General features: G+C 38.4%; 1 protein-coding gene across 10 annotated transcripts in view; it reads left to right on the top strand.

Moving 5' to 3' along the window:
- The window catches only part of DISC1 (DISC1 scaffold protein), a 200414-nt gene that overhangs the window by 55772 nt on the left and 126077 nt on the right, over positions 1-18565 (top strand). For all 10 annotated transcript variants that reach the window (XR_014690915.1, XR_014690916.1, XM_084513139.1 and 7 more), the window contains 3 exons: positions 3116-3263; positions 6747-6876; positions 10776-11011. Coding sequence is in view for 8 of the 10 variants with exons in the window: in XM_084513139.1 (XP_084369265.1) it covers positions 3116-3263; positions 6747-6876; positions 10776-11011 (514 nt within the window). In the remaining 2 variants the exon portion in view is untranslated. The remainder of the gene's footprint in view (positions 1-3115; positions 3264-6746; positions 6877-10775; positions 11012-18565) is intronic.

Here is an 18565-nt window from a genome sequence, read left to right as displayed (position 1 = left end):
ACAAAACAAACAAAAAAATCTGTAAGAGGCTGCTAATACATGCTTGTCCAAAACCTGTCTCTCCTGCTAATAATAACCATTGCCTACTTTTGTCTGCTGTCAGTTGCTTGGCTGCCTCATCTGCTGTGATGGCGCGGCCTAGGGAAAGAAAGTTAACTGAAGGCATTTCCACAAGGCTCAGGACTATTTCCAGTTAGTTGTCCTAATTTCTGGTTTGCATAATATGGTTGGGGTAGTGCCTAACGAGATACCTAAGCCAGCACTGCTATGTCAGAACACATATAGACCTCCTTCCCACCCTCTAGGCCTTGTTCAGATCTCTTTCTATATCTGTATCTTTCTATAGTAAACATATTTTATGTTCACTTTTCTCCTCCCATAAATCTTACTTGAAAAAGCAAACAGCAAGGGTGGGTGAGCAGAAAGGGAGAAAGTTGATATGCGCCATGCTGTAGCGATGGGGCTTGGAACATTTTGCCCCATTGCCAAACTTGGATCCCATCAAGCATGGGTACCACTGATGCCTTTCTGACTTGGAGGGAGAGATTCTTTTGGGTAATCTATGTGTAGTCTTCATCAGGGTTTGTAAACCTGTTGTGTTTTTAGTTCAAGCTACAGCTGGCTGAGTGTTTGGATAGGGCTTCTTTAATCCTGAACTGACCAGAGCAAACCTGAAAGAGAAGCATTCAGCAGTGTCCTGCCTGGCTGTCCCTTCTCAATTTGGGGTAGAGTGGAGGAAAACAGATGAGGACCTTGGCAGAATTGCTCTTTCTGTCCACTGCAGTATTACAAGGTTCATGAGCACATGAGATGTCTCTGCTGATAGCCCCAGCGGTGTGTATGTTTTATAGTCTGCATGCGAGTTACTGCAGCACTGCAGTTTTGCTGGCAGCTCTGATCTGTCCTCACTGAGACTTCAGCCAGCCCTCAAGTTGCTGCCCTGAGCTCTGTCGCTGTTTAGCACCAGAATTAACTGTCAGATGAATTTGCAGACAGAGGAAAGCAGGACTGCTGTGTGTTTGCTCATAGTGCTCCCTGAGCCCATGGTTTGGACTGGCTGTATCTGCCCACCGCTGCGATGAGGTGCACACAGGAGAGCTCCAGTCCCAAGGGAGCAATAGGTGCAGTAGGATCCATGGTGGTTCATCATCGTTTTTGAGGGCGCTCATCTACCATGCATTTAAAAACTGCAAGAGATCTAGTGATGACTGTGGCATGCCTGCCCTTTGCTCCTATGGCTGAGAGTACCAGGAGGTGTTTGCACACTCTAACACCCTACTATTAAACAGGGAAAAAAACAACAAACAAAAAACTCTTGGAGCATGTCAGATCTATGGCTATATTGATATCCATGCTGATGTGAAATGAAGTATCATTATTGCCAGATACATAGCTGTTTTCTTAGAGTGGTTGTGGATAACCATAGCTCTCAGTGCTTTCCCAGTGACAGTCTGGCCTTAGCTGAGTTGTTCCATGTCAGGCTGCCTTGTAGAGTCCCAGGGATAGCCTGGAGTTGCCAAATACTTGACTTCTTCTCAAAACAAAGACTTAACTCATTGTTTATCTTGTTCCTTTGGTGGCTTTCTCCCTGCACAAACTTGAGCGTGGTAGGGGAGTATACCTGGGTAGGACTTCTTGCAAAGTTTCTGTGTGGATGAGCTTTATTTTTGGTGCACGTGGTTTTGATCCTTGGAAAGAGTCAAGCTTCAAATTCAAGTTCCTGATCAACTTTATATGAAATATTGCAAGGAAGGTGGACAATACAGCTATATTATTTGCCCTCTAAATTAGCAATCTACTTTTTTTTTTTTTTTTAGTTTGTCATTCATCTTTTCACAGTCGTTAAGTCTGCTGTATTTTGGTAGTTTATGTTGTGCAGTTTCCTTGTGGAGATAGGGACGGGAAGAATCTGTTCAGTTGTGGCCCCTGAGAAGTGCACCACAGATGTGATTCACCTCCAGTGCTGAAGAAGGGTTTCTCCTCTGCAGGAGAAGTATACACACATTTCATCTAGAGCCTTCTGGCAGCATTTTTCTCCCTAATAGTAATAATAGCATGAGTTTAACTACTTGGAACAGTCTGCAGGCCTAGGGAGATCTAGCCTCATTAGTACAGTCTGTGTCTTTATTTCCACCCCATCACCACAGAAGCGGAAGGGAGATCAATACTAATGATAGATTATTGTAAAAATGGATCATTTCACTAAAACAGCAAATGTAAACCACCTTTCTTCTTAAAACCCCTTTGAGGAGAAAGAAAGAAAATAAGCGGTAAAAAGCATGCACAGATGGATGTTATTCTGATAGTAACATGTACTGAAAATGCTGGAAGGGAAGGAATGCTAATCACACAAGATTGCAGACAGCAAGGTCACAAGGAAAGTACTGGATTGTAAAGGTTTTCCATTTGTGGACTAACTCAAAACTCTCTGATTTGACTAATGTATCATCAAAGGTGTTCTGGCTTGGACCAGCCAGGCTTATTATCTATCCTGTGCATGATTTTTTTTTTGCCTAGTATGTGTGCACCATAGAAATAGAGAATAAACATACCAGAAATATCTATCTGTATGTAGAACCATGTTCCTTTGGTTTCTACACGGAGGAAGAAGACAAAGTAAAGACTAACTTATATAGAGAAGTGTTTGCTCTAAGTCTATAGAGCTACAGGAGAGTCAGAGTACTCTTTAAATGGCCACTGTCAAAATCAGACCTTAGATGCTGGACTGCCATTTAAGGTTGTTTTAAAACTGGAGCAGTGAAAAGTGGAAGTTTTCAGAGAACTCAGTTCTGAGCTGTTACTCTGGGAAAAGAGCATGGTCGATAACTTTGAGCCTTACCAGATTAAAACTCTGTGAAAGTGCTGGGAAGCCTGCAGTTTTGTCTTTGTCATAGAATAAAGTTGCTGAGCATCCTGGTTATCTGATATTGTCTGTTGTAGTCTCAGTAATTCATCCCGGAGCAAGACAGACTGCAGTATTTTATCAAAAGGTAAAGGACCATTTGTGATGTGGATTTTACTTCTCGTTGATCAAACCTTATACTTCTTCGGTTAAAGCAGAACCTTTTTTTCACTGTTCAGTAACCTTTTTATTTTTATTTTTTTGAATGTCTAGCTGATAAATTTAGACGGAAACTAGAAGAACTGGAGAAAGAAAAAAAATCTTTAAAATTCCAGCTTCCTTCAAGACACCCTTCAATTAGCAATTTTTTGGATAGGTTTGTTACCCAAGTTCAAGCAACTTTACGCTGGGCTGCAGATTGGTAAGTTTGATGCCTCCTTACTGTGTAAAATAACACTTCTGTCTTTCTTAAAGTATGGAATACAGTTTGTGAAGAATTTTAATACAGGTTTTTAAGGACCTTCTAGCATATCAGTATGGAGCACATTTATGAAAACTTGCCTTCCCCCTCTTTTCCCACAGTTCTTTCAGAATTGCCCTCAAAAAGATTGATTATGATGAAATGGTGAATCGAATCGAACTTTTCTGACTGATGTTGAGTGGGAGTGGGATTGAATCCTGACCCAGCAGCTTAGGTATATGACAGCAAGGCAGCTTGAACAAAGGTTCCCAATGGAGTTAATTCTGACACTCCTTTTCACGCAATGAAAGGACATTTAAATATAAAGTAAAAAGATTCGTCTTTGAGATGCATAGATCTTTAGGAGCTTCCTTTTATGCATCACTTGTTAGGTGGCAGTAATGTGCTCTGCATTGTACAAAGTCACAGAAATAACTTCTCAGTCTTCTCTTGAAGGGAGAACAACTTCAAAGATTGGGGGAATGTGAGATGCCTTGGATAACCCAAGGGAGATAGTTAGTTTAGGAAGAAAAAGTTGCCTCTATTCCTGGGTCTTTCTTCTGCTATGCTACTGGTTACTGTTGTTAAAAGTAAGAGGATTATTCATAAGTGTTGGAAGCTATTCTCAAATGTTGTAGCACAAATGAAAGAAGAAAAACCTTTTGTATTGTGGCAGCTTGTATATATAAAGGTTGTGGCGTGTCAGAAAATAAATTTTGGTGTATTTTTTGATATACATGAAAATTAGATAAAATCAGTACAAGTAATAGGATTTATTGAGAAATTATCTATTGGATTTTAAGTGTATTTTTAGCCTATATTTTTAGAACTTAGTTTGAAACGTTTCATTACTAACTTCACTCCTTATTTTCTCCTGCCTTTTGAGGCTCTAAGAAACTGTTTTACCATTCCTTAAAGATTAGAGTATTTTATCATTAAAATGTGTTCTCTCTATGCATTAGTTTGTAATGGTTTTGGATTTAGAGCTGGTAGTGTTTTCAGTGTCACAGGAATTGATTTGCTAAAGCTTCCTTGAAATACGTACTCTGCTTATTTTTATATAAAATATATGTATTATATTTATATGTGTATAATACAAATAATGTATACGTTTACGAAAGTTTTCCTGCTCTCTTTCTGATGATTTTATCTGTAACTCTTCTCTTTGCACAGGTCTGAGAGCAGTGCCATTCTTCAGGGTCAGATGAATATCCTCTTGCTCCTCACTTTTCTGTCTTGCACACACTCTTTTCTTTGAGCTTGAGTTTGACTGTGTTGTTGTGCACCTTTTATTTTTCTTGCTTGATTCATATAGCCTTTCACACCACTTGTCTGCAGTCTGGCTCCTTTGTTGATGGGAGCGAGCATACCCTTCGTCTTCAGTAGGGAGTTGTAATAGTTTAATTTTTTTTTTCTGTTCCAGCAGCATTTTTATATAGTACAGCTGGACCACTTCTTCAAGGAAAATTTGTAGACTTCAGTCTTTGCTTTCATTTTGAATCAGAACAAAACAGTGATGTCCAAAGTGTCCTTTTTCAACTTGAAAATGAAACAAATGACTAGCCCCAGAAGACCAGAACATTGCAGTTTTACTGTAATCAAGCCAGTCTCATCTTCTTGCAAATGAAGAACTTTTTAAATGAAAAGCGTGTATGGCAATTTATTTGTTTAATATATGAGACTGACGTTCATGCCCTGATTTTGTTTTATATGATTGAATTATTAGATGAATTTTTAGGTAAATGCACTCAGAGTTGACGTGGGATATTGTGGGCATGTGGTAGGAGCCAAGTCACGTTATATTTAGGTTAGGAACAATACCGGCTTCGTGTGGTGACACAGGCTCAGTGAGATCAGGGAGATTTTGTTTCTGTTTCCTCAATACCAAGCAGGCAGATGTATATGTGATTTCCAAGGGGTTCTCAGGAAAACCTTGGTTGTTGTGTAATATTTTCTAGATTTTGATCAGCTGCTTAGAAATTTCGGTTGCATGCAATTTTCAGAAAGATGCAGCTTACTTTAAACAACCAAACAAAAAAAAAACCAAAAAACCCTACACTAACTGTATACCTGCTTAAGATGTAATCATTCTAGTGGTGCAGTGTTATAAATCTGAAGGTAACATGTAGCATCCTTACCTCTTTTTTTTTTTTTTTTTTTTTTTTTAAAAAAAAAAAAAAAAGAATGCTGGAAAATGTGGTTGGTTGAAGCCCCTGTAATCAGTAAGGCAAGGCACAGATACACAGATGTCCTAGCACCTCACACATGGGTGCCTGATTTACTGTGTTGTTGCAGAAATGAAGATTCACAATCGTTACATGAATTTTGTTTTAAGTAATAATGCCATTTATTTTGGAACTGTGTTTTTTTTTTTTTTTTCCCTTTTTAGTACATTTTAGCCCACAGAGAGGGAGTACAGCACTTGGAGAGGGAGTAAAGCGTGTATTCTTATGATGCTGCAGAAGAGACATGAATCTTATGTTCTACATTGTTAAACAGCTGTGCATGGAGATTGTAATTGTGTGATTAATCACGCTTACACCACCTGTGATGCATGTTTTTTTTGTGTGGCGTTTACGTTTTTGTTTTGTAAGATTACAGTGGGAAATCATGCTTCAAAAATGTCCTTCATTTGAGACAAAGTTTTATCTATTTATTTATTTTAAACACGCTACTAAAATGCATCAGTACCCTTCATGTGGAAATGTAGGTACTTGTCTCAGGAGATGGACATGGAAGCACCATTGGCCTTACAAGTGTGCATGCCTTTACGCAGAAACATACATGGCAAAATAGGTTTGCGTTGTTTGCAGGTGCATTTTGAGAGGCTGATTATAAACTTGACACTTAATGTAACGCGCTGATTATCTTGGGGTCCAATCATGCAAAGATTTACAGCTGAGGGCTGTACCGACCACTGTGAGGAATCCCACTGACTGCGAGTTTGAAAGAGCTCGCTGTGCAAGAGAGAAATAAAACTTGGCATTGTGGAGCAAACGCTCCAGATGATCTCTAGCGTGGGTTCCAAAAGCTGACAGAAGCTGCAAAAAAATGGCTTTGGCAAGTTTCTAAACTTCTGTCTGAAAGAGATTTCTCTCTGTATTGATGGAAATTACATGCCTTAGTTTTGTCTATTTCAAGGCGGTGAATGATAAATTTCTGAAAAATGAAGTAGCTGGGGGAAGCCTGAAGCTATACAAGTTTTCCTTTTTCCTTCTTCTGCGTGTTGTAAAAACAGTGTAAATGTTTGATATAATAAAGGAAGATATGCCAAGGGAAATGTCTTGCTCACTAACTGTGTATCTGTTTAAGATGTAATCATTCTGGTGGCAGAGTGTTATGAATCTGAAGGTAACGTGCAGCATTCTTACCTCTTTAATCTTGAAACAGTCAATACCCAGTGATAACACTAATTCTTAGCTTTTGTCTTTACCTCCCTCAAAGGGTTAGAAATGAGGAAACCCAGCTTTGGCATGAAAACGAACATAAACTTTTGAGATCCACGTACAAGGAGAGGATGCAGGTTTCGGCCACAAAACGAAAGCAGCTTTTTCAAGAAAAGAAATGGCTACAGGTAACAAAACTGCCAAGTTGTCTCAAAGAACCAGTGCTGTGTGGGAAAAAGCTTGTAAGCTGTCGCACAGAATTAAATAAACTTATTGTAATAGTGACTTTGTTCTGTGCAGCAATTAGAGCCTTGGCTGCAGTCCAGTTGATAATCTAAGTGATGATTGGAGATGGCAGCCGCAGGAGCTGTGTTAATCTCATTAAAGAAAAGCAGAGCTGGAAGGCTCAGTGGCTTGTGTGTATGCTTTAACTTTCCTCATTATCTTTTTTTAAGTGTGCTCTTTATGTCCTAATTTGCCATTTTTAATTTTCATCGATCTTCAGAAATTTTTATTTGAAAACAAAGAATTTAGACAGACGCAATCTTTGATCCATTTCTGGTTAGATTTGATTATCAATATGTGATTTACCAGCTTTTGTTCCTGGAAGATGATCGATACCTTTCATTAGGATGAAGCAATCATCACGGAGCAGTTGGCATTTACCAGCATAACTTTACACTGATACATGATGCCACAACGTGGTAGTGTTGGCAAATGGAATGTTTTAAGATGGCTTCTGTCCAATTTTAAATCTGCAAGCCGTTTAAGCATAGTTTAGCTCTGTTTTTTCCTTTCAAAAACCTCAGTTTGCTGTCTAGTATAGGTCTTTGCTCCATTTCCTTTTAAATCTTGGTGGTAACATTCAGAAGTGTGACATCTTAGTTTTATTTCTCTGCTCTTTTTTTGAAATCTCATTATTTTTAATACTTTTCTTCCTTTGATCTAATAGTTAAATAATATGTGTGTATACAAACAAAAACATATATATAAGAAGAAAGAAATGGTGAAAAAATCTTAGATGGCCATTGCAAAGTCATACTCAGATAATTTACTGCTCCATCTTAGTCATTATCTTTGCATTGTTTGGATTTATTTCATAAACATGTAAGAACAGATATAGTCTAGTTTAATGTTACCAGTGTCTGGAAAACTAGTTTTGGTAATCTCGATACCCAGCCAACTGCATCAAATCATCCATCTGAAAACTGCTGTGCTTAAGATTTCATGCCAGGTAATGTTTTAATGCTTACTCCAGGTGATTTTTTTTTTCTGTATAGTGACACTAGGGACAAATTACCCACAGTCTTTACAGGCGTGCTATTTTTGATCAAAATGTTTGTGATTTTTAAGTTCTAGAAGAGGCTGACCTGTGATGATTGGTGGCTTCCAGCGTCTGTTAAGGTTTTAATCTGTCCCAAAGTCTCACATAACTTAAATTATTATTATTATTATTATTATTATTATTATTATTATTATTATTATTATTATTATTATATTCTGAGCCCTATTTTCCCTATCCTTCTAGCCTCAGTCCTGCTGGTTCTGCATTTATATTCAAGGCTTTGATACAGCTTGTGATGATATTCAAATTTACCCAGTAAAGTTTTTACTGCAATCTGTACTTTGTGGACAACACAAGCCCTAAGTGAAGTTTGATGTTCACAATTAGTAGCGGTTAGTGGTCATGTTAGAAATCCCAGTTTTAAACTCAAATGCAAAAAGTAAAACTCTAGCTTATGTTTAGTGAGCTAAATATCATCTGTTGCTCCATGCTGAGGCGTTGTCCTTCTTATCCATTCCTGGAGGCTGCCCTAAGAACACTTTAAAGGTTTCTTGGCCTTTCTGGAAAAGAGAGAAAATTCCAGTTTACTGGCTAAAATTTCCATTCTCTCAAGAGTAAACGTGAACTGTTCCAAAGAAGAATAGCTTTTTCTTTGTGAATGCAGATTGTGTGCTTCTGCTATCTAACTTGTAAAAATATTTCAGTACTAAAAGTGTGTTTGTAAAACCAAATTCTGTTCATCTCCTTTTCTGTTCCCTTGTAGGTTGCTTATTGCAGTGATTGCAATTACGACATTTGCAAAGAATATGAAGGTCTTTGTATTAAGTAGGGCTTATTAAGATTTTGGCAGTATTCCCAATCTAGTAGTACAGAGACAGAATTGTCCTTTGTGCACACTAAAAGCCTGATTTGAGACTCAAAGAAACAACACTGATGTTTTTGGCCTGCTGACCTTTCTGTCCTTGACAAACACCCGTGGGTTGAAACATGGGCCACTCTATTTTCTTATAGCGAAATGTAAATAATAAAACAAAGGTGGAAAATAATTGATGTGTGTACTGCACAGCACTAATATAACTTGATTTCTTTTGAGCCGTTTCAACCTTTTCATGTGCAGGGGACTGTTTCTTGTTTTAAGTAATACTCATGGAGAGTCAGGGAGCTTTTTATAGTGCAACAAAGCATAAAATATGTTTGTTTATAAGATGAGCATTACTGAACTAAGCTTTGCTTAAATTTCACTGAAAACATTTGAAGAATGTTAAGATTTCAAAGTGAAGCACTTAAAAAGACAAAAAAAGAAAAAAATCAGTTACCTGCACGTGGTATGTATGTTTTGTGAAAGTCTTGAGTCTTTAATTATAAAAGCATGCTGTTTTTTTCTGGATCTCTCATACGTTGCTGAAGAAGTACTTGTTGAGATATTCAAAATAGCATTTTATCTTCATTACTTGATATTCAGCCCCAAAATCTTCTTACTGTACACCGCTCAAACCCTCTTTTGGATGCAGATTTATTAATTTTGGTGAATTGGCTCTTTTTACACCATCAATCAGCATGGCATCTGAGTGATTCAAAACCACTTAATTTTTTCTGTGCAACTGTCTTTGGTTGAAGAGATGCCAATTTTACAGATAGAGAATCAAGTAGTGAATTATCATGAAAAGCTCTGTGGTAATTTTTAATGTCAGTTTTGTAATGCCTAGTTACTTACCTGAAAGAGGTCCTTTTTTCCTTTTTTTTTTCTCTACCCCCCCATTTTTTTTTTTTTTAACTGGACTGAATAAGGTCATATGAAATTACAAGCTTTGATTTCTGTTGAGAGTCTATAGATAGTACTTCAGAGACCCCTCTTTTAGGTTGTATGGAAAATGGTGAACATTCAATCTGTGACTGTGTGTGCAGATAATAGGCTAAATGGCTTGCAAAGTTTTACAAAGACTGTAAGAAATGTAGGAATAGAATCAAATTCTCCAGCATGACGTTCAGCAATTTAGATTGTGAGTAGTTCGATTTTTATTTGTATTTTTTTTAATTTCCTTTTCAAATTCTGGGAAAAATGAGCCAAAAACGATATATTAAATAATTTTATTAACTCAGAAACCCAAATTCCTTTATGAAGTGCTTGTTCCTTGTGTGCAAGCCATCTGTTGGGTTTCCAAGGAGAAATTAGAATGCGCTTTTGCAGGAAACATCACTATCATAATATGTGGTGTTTAAACTTCTGGCAGGATTAGTGCAACTAAGGTGAAGCTTCGGTCATTTATTAAGTTGGGGGGAGGGATTTTGTGTTTCCAATTAAAAGTAAATAATAATAAAAAGGACTAGATAGCGGTTCACCACTTGTGTCCTGTGCCAGATACTGAATGGGAAGCCTGGAGGAACCCTTGCAGGGATATCCTGCAGCAGGATGGATAGATGGTTGTTCACCTTAGCTGTCAGTCTGATTCTGTGATTATGGCTGAACTGAGATTTTTTTTTTTTTTTTTTTTAAACAAAGTATTTAACTTAGGAATTACTGGTGTATTTTAAAGGGAAAAGGTGCCTGTTGCAGTTGATTTTGGCAGAGGAACCTGCCATACGGTGTTGAAATGCAGGTGGGGAGTTTCAGACTGTAGAAATGCTAGTTTCTAAACACAACAGATGTAAGGATTTTTGCATGTCAACAAAAGGCTGTCTTCTCATCTAGTGTTGTGCTAAATCGGGCAACCTTAATTCAAGATGCTTCTAAGACATTATTTTAGGGACATACCAATGTCCTTAATGTTGTCCATAGTAAACTGAGGTTTCTGTTCCATGCAGAAAGAAATTGAAGACCTCCGAGCAAGGCTGGCTGTATTGGAAGCAAAAGATCAACAGCTAAGAAGAGAAATTGAGGAACAAGATAGGCTTATTCAGTCACAGGACTGTGAACTGACTGCTTTACTTGGCTGTGTTTCTTTGAGAGAACTACAGGAAATAAGCAAGGCTGTGGATGACACGCTAGCATCCTCCTATCAAATTCCGTTCAGTTTGGATCTTCCGGGGACAATAAAGAGGTATTTAAATATCAATATGTTGTCAGTGATGTAAAGGGTCTTGTACCTTCCCAGTGTGGTGTTGAGTTGGCTGCCAGTTGTTTTCTTGGTAATGGTGCCAGCTAATTAGCTGGGTTCAGACACTTGAAAATTTCTAAGAACAGATACTAATATGCTTCTACAGGAAGGAAGACATTGCAGTGATTTGAAAGTCTTGTACTTCATATTATTTTATGGTAGAGAGCCACCTACAGAAAGTATTTGAATCCATCAGTTGTTAATACCTGTCATCAATTTAAGCTATTTTCATTAACCGTTGGATTTTTTTTTCCCTGGTTTGATAATGCAGTAATTGCAATGTGTTTCTTGCAGTCTGAAAACATGCACTAGGCACCATCCAGATAAATCTTCGAGATGTTTCTTGCTTCAGTGAACTTCCAGTCGTAATAAACACTGCTGTGATAAGCGTTAGGCTCAGACAGTGGAATTGAGGTAGCAGGGAAAGGAGCTTGAAGACTTCTGGGACACCTACAGTTAAATGCACAGCACACGGTTCTCTTAAATGGAAAAGTTGCTACTCTTGCTAACCTTTTCGAAATAACCTCATCTTTATTTACAAAAGCAATAGAAGTGCTTCAGGGCCTAAACTTTACTGACAGTCAATGGGATGTTGGTGATGGAACTTTGAAAGTGTTACTTCTTTTGTGTCACCAGGACAAACCAAAATCCCTGTTTATCCTAACTTTCATTCCTTCCAGATAAGCAATAGCTATGTTGCTTGCAATTTTTTGCTCTCTTCATGTTTATTGGATTTAGTTTAGTTATATTAACATTCATGAGGAATTGCTGCTCATGCGTGCTAATTTATACAGATTTTTTTTAAGTCAGCAGAACGTCTCGTAGAGGACACATCCCAAAACCTTTTGAGGTTTGTTTAAAATTTTAAATTAGGTTATGGGAAATAGTTTCTTGACTTGTTTAGTTTGTTTTAATAGTTGCTTATACTTGTGTTCCTGAGATTGAGGAATAAAAGGTCTCGAGCAGTCTGTCTGAAAACCCATGCTTTGATTTGAGTTTTCTCTTAGTTTTGGATTTGCTTACAAAAGAATATTCAGATTTTTTTTTTCTCTCAGGCTGCTGATGCAACATTTGAGTTGCACTTAACTCTTCAGAATATTCTTTAAAGATGTCTTTAATTAGTACTGTTTCAGGAACAACTTTCTCTGAGTGCTTTGCTCGCCAGTGCCCAGTGCCATGAATAACACAATGACTTCAGGGAAAGCAGGCATTCGTTATTGGCAGTGAGGTCAGAACTTTAATAAGGATAAATAATTTCCGTTCTTTTTTTTTTTTTTTTTTTTTTTTTGAATGATGCTTTGAATGGGCCTTGTTCTGTTTTAGTTTTGTGTATTGATCAAATTTTGTGTCATGGTGGCCAATGATCATCAGGTTCTTCTCTTTTTACCATAATCAGATTTTGTTCCCCTGTTGTAGATTGGGATGAACAAATGCTAGATTGGCATGCATGAGTAAGCATGCTTAGTCAGGCATCTTTGACAGCCTTCAGTAACAGTTTAAATCTCCTACTTCAGGCGGTAGTTGTGTGCTCTTGTCAAGTACAAAGGCTTTTTGTATGTGACCTGATGGCAATGGTGGAGATGCCCACCTATTGCATAGTCACGTGGAGCCTAGGGCCCTTGGTTCAGAAAGTGGAAATCTCTGCATTTAGGTCCATTGCAACCTGACTTGATCTGAACCTGCAGCTTCAAAGCCAGCTCTTACCTGCTGAGAACTTCAGTACCCTGGAAGGGAGTTGCTCAGTGACATTTCTTACTCTGGGCCATAATGTATCCTGGAATGCAAAATGCAGAAATCTGGCAAAGGGCAACAAAGCAAATTGGCAAGAGGAAGAGTGGAGAGTGTTGATGGTTATAGCACTGAGTTGAGATGGGAAAGACATATGGTGGGTTGTATTTGTTGAGGGAGTTGGCAACTGTCCATTGGTGAAGCACTAGCGTACTGTTTTTTTCAAATGAGAAGCAAAAGTGAACTGGTAGGAACATGTCACAACCTGGCTGATGCGGTCTTTCAAAGAAGCAAGGTGTACCCTTCACTCTGTTCAACAGGTTCTTTCCCTTGCAGGAAATGGTGGCTCTCTGTGAATTAAAAAAATAAAATAAAATTGGAGGAGTTTTCTGTGTATGATGTGGCTTCTTGGTCTGCTACAGCCCATTAAAATATTATAGAATAATTTAGGAAGTCATCTTGTCCAACTCCTGCTCAAAGCAGGACCACTATTTCAAAGTTAGATCAGGTTGCTTAGGGCCCCATCTGTCTAAGTTTAGAATATCTCCAAGCATTGAGATCTTGCTGCCTCACTGGGCATCCTGTGTTTGACCACCATTGCTGTGAACTCTTTTTTTGGTCCCATATCTAGCCAGAATTGCCCTTATTGCAACTTGCATTGGCTTAAATCAGTATGTTAGGTAAGAGGTTAAAAACTTGACTAAGCCAGTTCAGCATATTAGTTTTAAATTCTTAAGTCCTGGGATATATAATGTGAAAAAAAATCTGGAAATGTCCATATGATTTTGAGTCACTGCAAAGGAAAATCGTGAAAGTCTTCTAAAGTTTGGGCTATCTTTGTGAGAAATTAACCTATTATTCATGCACATTTACTAAAGAACAGTGCTTATGTCAAAAGTCGTTCAATACTGATGGGCTATAAATGACAAGCTCCTGGGTATAGGGTTGCAAAATATTGTGTTTTTATTCCAACTGCATTGTGCTAGTCAGTAAAGTACTATATAAAGTGTGCTTTTGCATAATTATTTGTTGGGTACATGAATTGCTTTCAGCACTGGAATAACGCAGGGCTGATGTGAAGCATCTCTTTAAACAATCTGTGCTATAATGAATCATATTGAGTGGCTCGCAGCTCACCATAAAAATACAAATTATTTAGCTTTTCTTGGCCTTAATGTTATTAAACAGCAACTTATTAAAGCAAACTTCAGGGAATGTGAGAGAACATCTTAAATGAAGAATAATTACCCAGATAAAAATGTGCAGAAGGAGGAGTGCAAGTCAGTGTGACATTAGGTTGAGCGTTGTTTCAAGCTTTTTTTTTTCTTGTCAAGCATTATTATTTTCAGGAAGATTAATAATCCTTTGTTTTGTCTTGTTTATCGTTTTTCTGTGGTGGACTTTTTCTGAAAACAAAAAGCCTTTGTCAGTAACTATAACATGCTTTGAGTTTGAAGACAAATGTTACACACTTTACCCTGGGCTCTTTGGTGAGGGCTACTGGGGGCCTAAGTGAAAACATAGCCAGATAATGTGCAATCAAATATGTGAACTTCCATTTTGACAGGGATTCTTATCTAGGTTGAGACCATACAACATCATCATTTTGCTCAAGACAGGTCTAATTACCCTTGGTAAATTAAAGGCTGTGATCATTATTCTAAAAGAAGGAAATTGCAGTATAAAAGATCAGCTCCCTTGCATGGGGTTGTGTGCTAGAAATGTGTTCAAGAAGTGGGAGCAGCTGGTGTTGTGTGTGCCGTGACACGTTTGTGTTTTAACTCAAGATGACATACTGAAATCAGAGAAAAATAGGTCTAAGTGTTAAGTGTGAAGTACTTTCTCCTGGAGGTTGCAAAGGTAACAAAATGAATCCTCTTCATAAACTTTGCTGAAAAGGGGGACAGTTAAAATGTATTTCTGAAACTGTGGAGTTTCTAATTATAAAATAAGACAATTTTAATTATTTGATTTACTCTTTTCAGTGTCTCTTCAGTTTCTCTTTTTTTTTTTTTTTTTTTTTCCTTTTGTTTCTTTTCACATCACAATGAAAACTGGGGAAGACTGTAATGCTTCTGTTCGTTATGTTCATATTTAGTTTCATTTAGCATTTTTTTCTTTTGGTTTTACCCATATCTCCAGATGTATGTGACTCTACAGCATGTCATCCTTAAAATAAATCGCACAGTTCCATATGGACTATTGTCTGGGCACCGAATGTTGCTTGAAAGAAAGAAATTCAATTAAATATCTTTCAAAATATTTGAATACTCCACCTCTTCTTCCACCCTTCCCATGGAGCAGTTTTTAATTAGTAAGAATTTGTTCCACAGTGCATGTGTGGGATCTTCAGCAGTTATGGAAATTTTCTACTGTGTATTAGTTGTTATAGCACTGTCAGGGCTGGTGGCAGAAGGAACTGAACTTGAAGTTTTATGCAACCAGTTCACTCTGCTTCAGTGATGCCTGGAGCTCATCTGACAAAGATTAATTCAAAGTGAAATACAAATGCTCAGGGGATTGAAAACCTTATTAGTTGGAATATACTCAGAGCATTCAGCAACTTCAGTTGAGGCCAAAGCCTGGTAAAGCCAAAGAAGGTGTTATTTTTAGAGAAGTTGGTTTTCTTCGGGAAAGTGGAGAAAACAAGACTTATATGTAGTTTCCTTTGTTAGGTTAGGAAAAGTAGAAGCACTGTTCAGAATGGGCAACTTTCATTAGGAGAGTTGGCTTTGTACACGTTTTGTTGTTCTTCAAAGTAATGTCTCTTGAAATTCCTAGTCAAATTAGTGGTTAGCAAGCTCTGTAAAATTACTGAAGAGTCCTAAATGATACAGCCATGTGTGTTTGCACCAGCCTTTCCACAAAAGTCTTAGCTTTAAAGAATTGCATTTAGGAGAAGCAAAACAAATTGCACCCTATCTTTCCAAAAAGGTACCTGTTGTTTGCTAGATAATGTGCATGCTGTCTGAGAAAGTCCTTTTTAAATGTATGATTTGAGATTTTCTTTGGCTATTTCTGAGCAAATGCATACATATTAAAAATATCCTCTGGGAATAGAGGGGTAATGCAAATACAAAGAGCAAAGGGATGAAATGGGTTTATAGCATCTAAAAGTTTCTACTACAGTGCACAGAATGCTAATGTTTCTGGCTATTTGATGGGTCTGTGTGGAGGATAGCAGAGAAATGAGTTGTACTTGGCATGCCTGATACTCTAAGTCCTTACTTAAGGGAGTACTTTGGTTTGGGGGGGATGTTTTGAGCTTTTTTTGTTGTCTGTACTTTTTCAGGATTTCACAATTCTGATCATGCTTGATTACATATAGAAAGTGATGTTGGTTAGACGGGCAAAATAATCTCATTTTTTTTTTAATTTTTATTTTTTCCTGAATATTTTGAGAGATTACCATGCCGTGTTATGAATCAGACCATGAAGACCAGATGATTAGTAGACCTCTTAGCACACTGCATAATTATGCAGCAACTTCTCTGGAAGTTGCTGTTGCATCCTTCTGATGCAACTTAATTTACTTCTGTGTCTTTCCCTTGGTGGGTGATTTTGCGTGCTGCTCTTGGAGGGTGTCAGCAATCCTCTGGTGCTTCCTTGACAGAAAAGCTTTCTGTTCTTCTGACCGGTCTTTACCTCTCCTGGTGTAGATTGTCACATCCTAACTGTCCTTTGCCTTCCCAGATAAATCTGTATTTCACCAGTGATGTAATAAGCACGTGTGTTTGTGGGCATATGTGTCTGATCCTGAAATTCTGCTCTTGTGCTGTGTGAAAAGGTAAAGCTTCTGGTCTCCTTCCTCTGCACTGTCTCTTACTTTGTATGGCAACCTTTCTCCTTTTGATCTTCTTGAAATTCTTTCTCTCCCCCACCCCCCATACCTACATGTCGTATTGCTGTAAAATATTGGAAGTCCACAGAAAGGATAACGTTAAAACGGATGACTGAGAAGAGAGCTATTCTTTCCCTTTGTTTCCCTCTTACAAACGTGCATATTGAAATGAGCATCTTGAGCTGTCAGATGCACAGACAGAGCAGATAACTTGTGTAGTGACCACCAGAGCTAGGGCTTAATCATCAGGTAAGAGAAGTGAAGAAGAGTTGAGCCCTCAGTCACCTCAGTTGTTCAGTTAATTCCGCTTTGTGGGTCTGTGGGAATTGAAAACCACTTTTTACATATGGAATATGCCATGCGAAGAAGTGCTGCTCAGCACCAGAAACTGCTCTTCCTGTTGTTCACTTGTGTCCCAGTCGTAAGCTTTGGGCATGGGAGTCTTCAAGACTTCTGACAGCTTTAGTTTTCCCCTCAGGCCTGCTCATGTTGACTTTATTTGGATCAGTGAAGAATCATTTCCCATGACATGAAGAGGATGCACAGGTCAGCCTGAGTATTAGTCTTACTGGCTTGACTTAGGGCCCTTTCAAACTGCTCTGATTTTATTTTTTTTTTCTAAAGCTTAACGCAGAATTTTAAAACTCTGTGGTAGGAAATTTCTCTGACTACATTCTGAGAAGAACCAAAATACAGTTATGGGGTTCTTGGAATAAAGCAGTGCTGGCACCACTGCTGCTACTATAGCTAGATGTGATGAAGGTAGCATGGTGCCCTGTGTTTTTAATCGTAGTTCTTTTGTTTAATGATCCATTAATTTTTCTTTTTCTTTGTGCTAGGCTTCAGTCACCTTCACAAAAACTGCAGCAGTTTGCAGTGGAGGAGCAGATGCACAGATGCTTCTTGGCATCTGCGGAAGACCCTGCCCTTGGAAATTCCCCAGTCTATTTGCAGGGAGAGTGACTGACCACACAGCCAGCTACCTCTGCCACAAGGGCTTTTTGAGGGAAACTCCAAATTTCATCTCAAATGTCAGACCACAGCCCAAGCTGTGATAATGTGATTGTGTCATTTTCAGCAGTGTCCCACAGCTGGGTTTGTGTTTTGAGGAGACTTTTGCCTCAGCTTCCTCAAAGGAGTTTGCTACAAGTTTTTGTGAGGGTCAAGTTGTAGGTGAGAGAAGGAGCCTGCTTCTTGTTTTGTGATCTGACTAGTTAGAAAGCTCAACTTTCTTTTTCTTTTTTTTTTTTTTTTTTTTTTTTTAGACAGATAAGGGGTTTCTTCTCCACTTTGTCTGCCTAGGATTAATTTCATTTTCTTGTTCTCTGCCTAGATGGAAGGGTAGACCTGTTGGGCAAGTGGCTTTGTTTCTTCTTTCTCGCTTGTGAGAGCGACTTTATACCGAATAATGGCATGCCAAACAATGTCTGTCTGTGTTTCAGCACATGAAATGAATTTGCTTCCTCCAAGGTAGGAGCTGCCAGAGTTAGAAGTTGTGGCAAGAGCAACTTCACAGAGTTGCCTGTGCGTTGCTGCTGTTTCTGAGCCCAGTTCCTTGTTCCATGGCTCTGCGGTTCATCGTGACTCAGATCTAGTGGTGCAGTGGGAACCTCTGTTGTAGGGAGGAAAAGGGCTTCCACAAAGTCTGCTTCTGCACCACAGGCACTGACCTTCCTTGGGAGGAACAGAAGGGCTTGGAAACACAGCAAGAAAAGGAGAAAATAAGTCTTCAAACCTTGAGAATAGATCACTGCTAGCAGCCTGAAATATTTTGGAGCAATCTTGGAGGCAGGTTTTTATCCTTTCAAAGCAGGATTGTAGAAGGAAAAAAGTCACAGCAGAAAGGTGAGTACCATCCGCCTGAGTACCCATGTGTGCAGTGTAATGAGGAATCTGTTTTTCCCCGCTGAGCATCTGGTTTTTCCTGC

Source organism: Aythya ferina, assembly GCF_964211825.1.
Source record: "Aythya ferina genome assembly, chromosome: 3".
Classification (NCBI taxonomy): Eukaryota; Metazoa; Chordata; class Aves; order Anseriformes; family Anatidae; genus Aythya; species Aythya ferina.
Note: the sequence above shows the minus strand (reverse complement) of the source record. Positions and strands in the feature narration are given on the sequence as shown.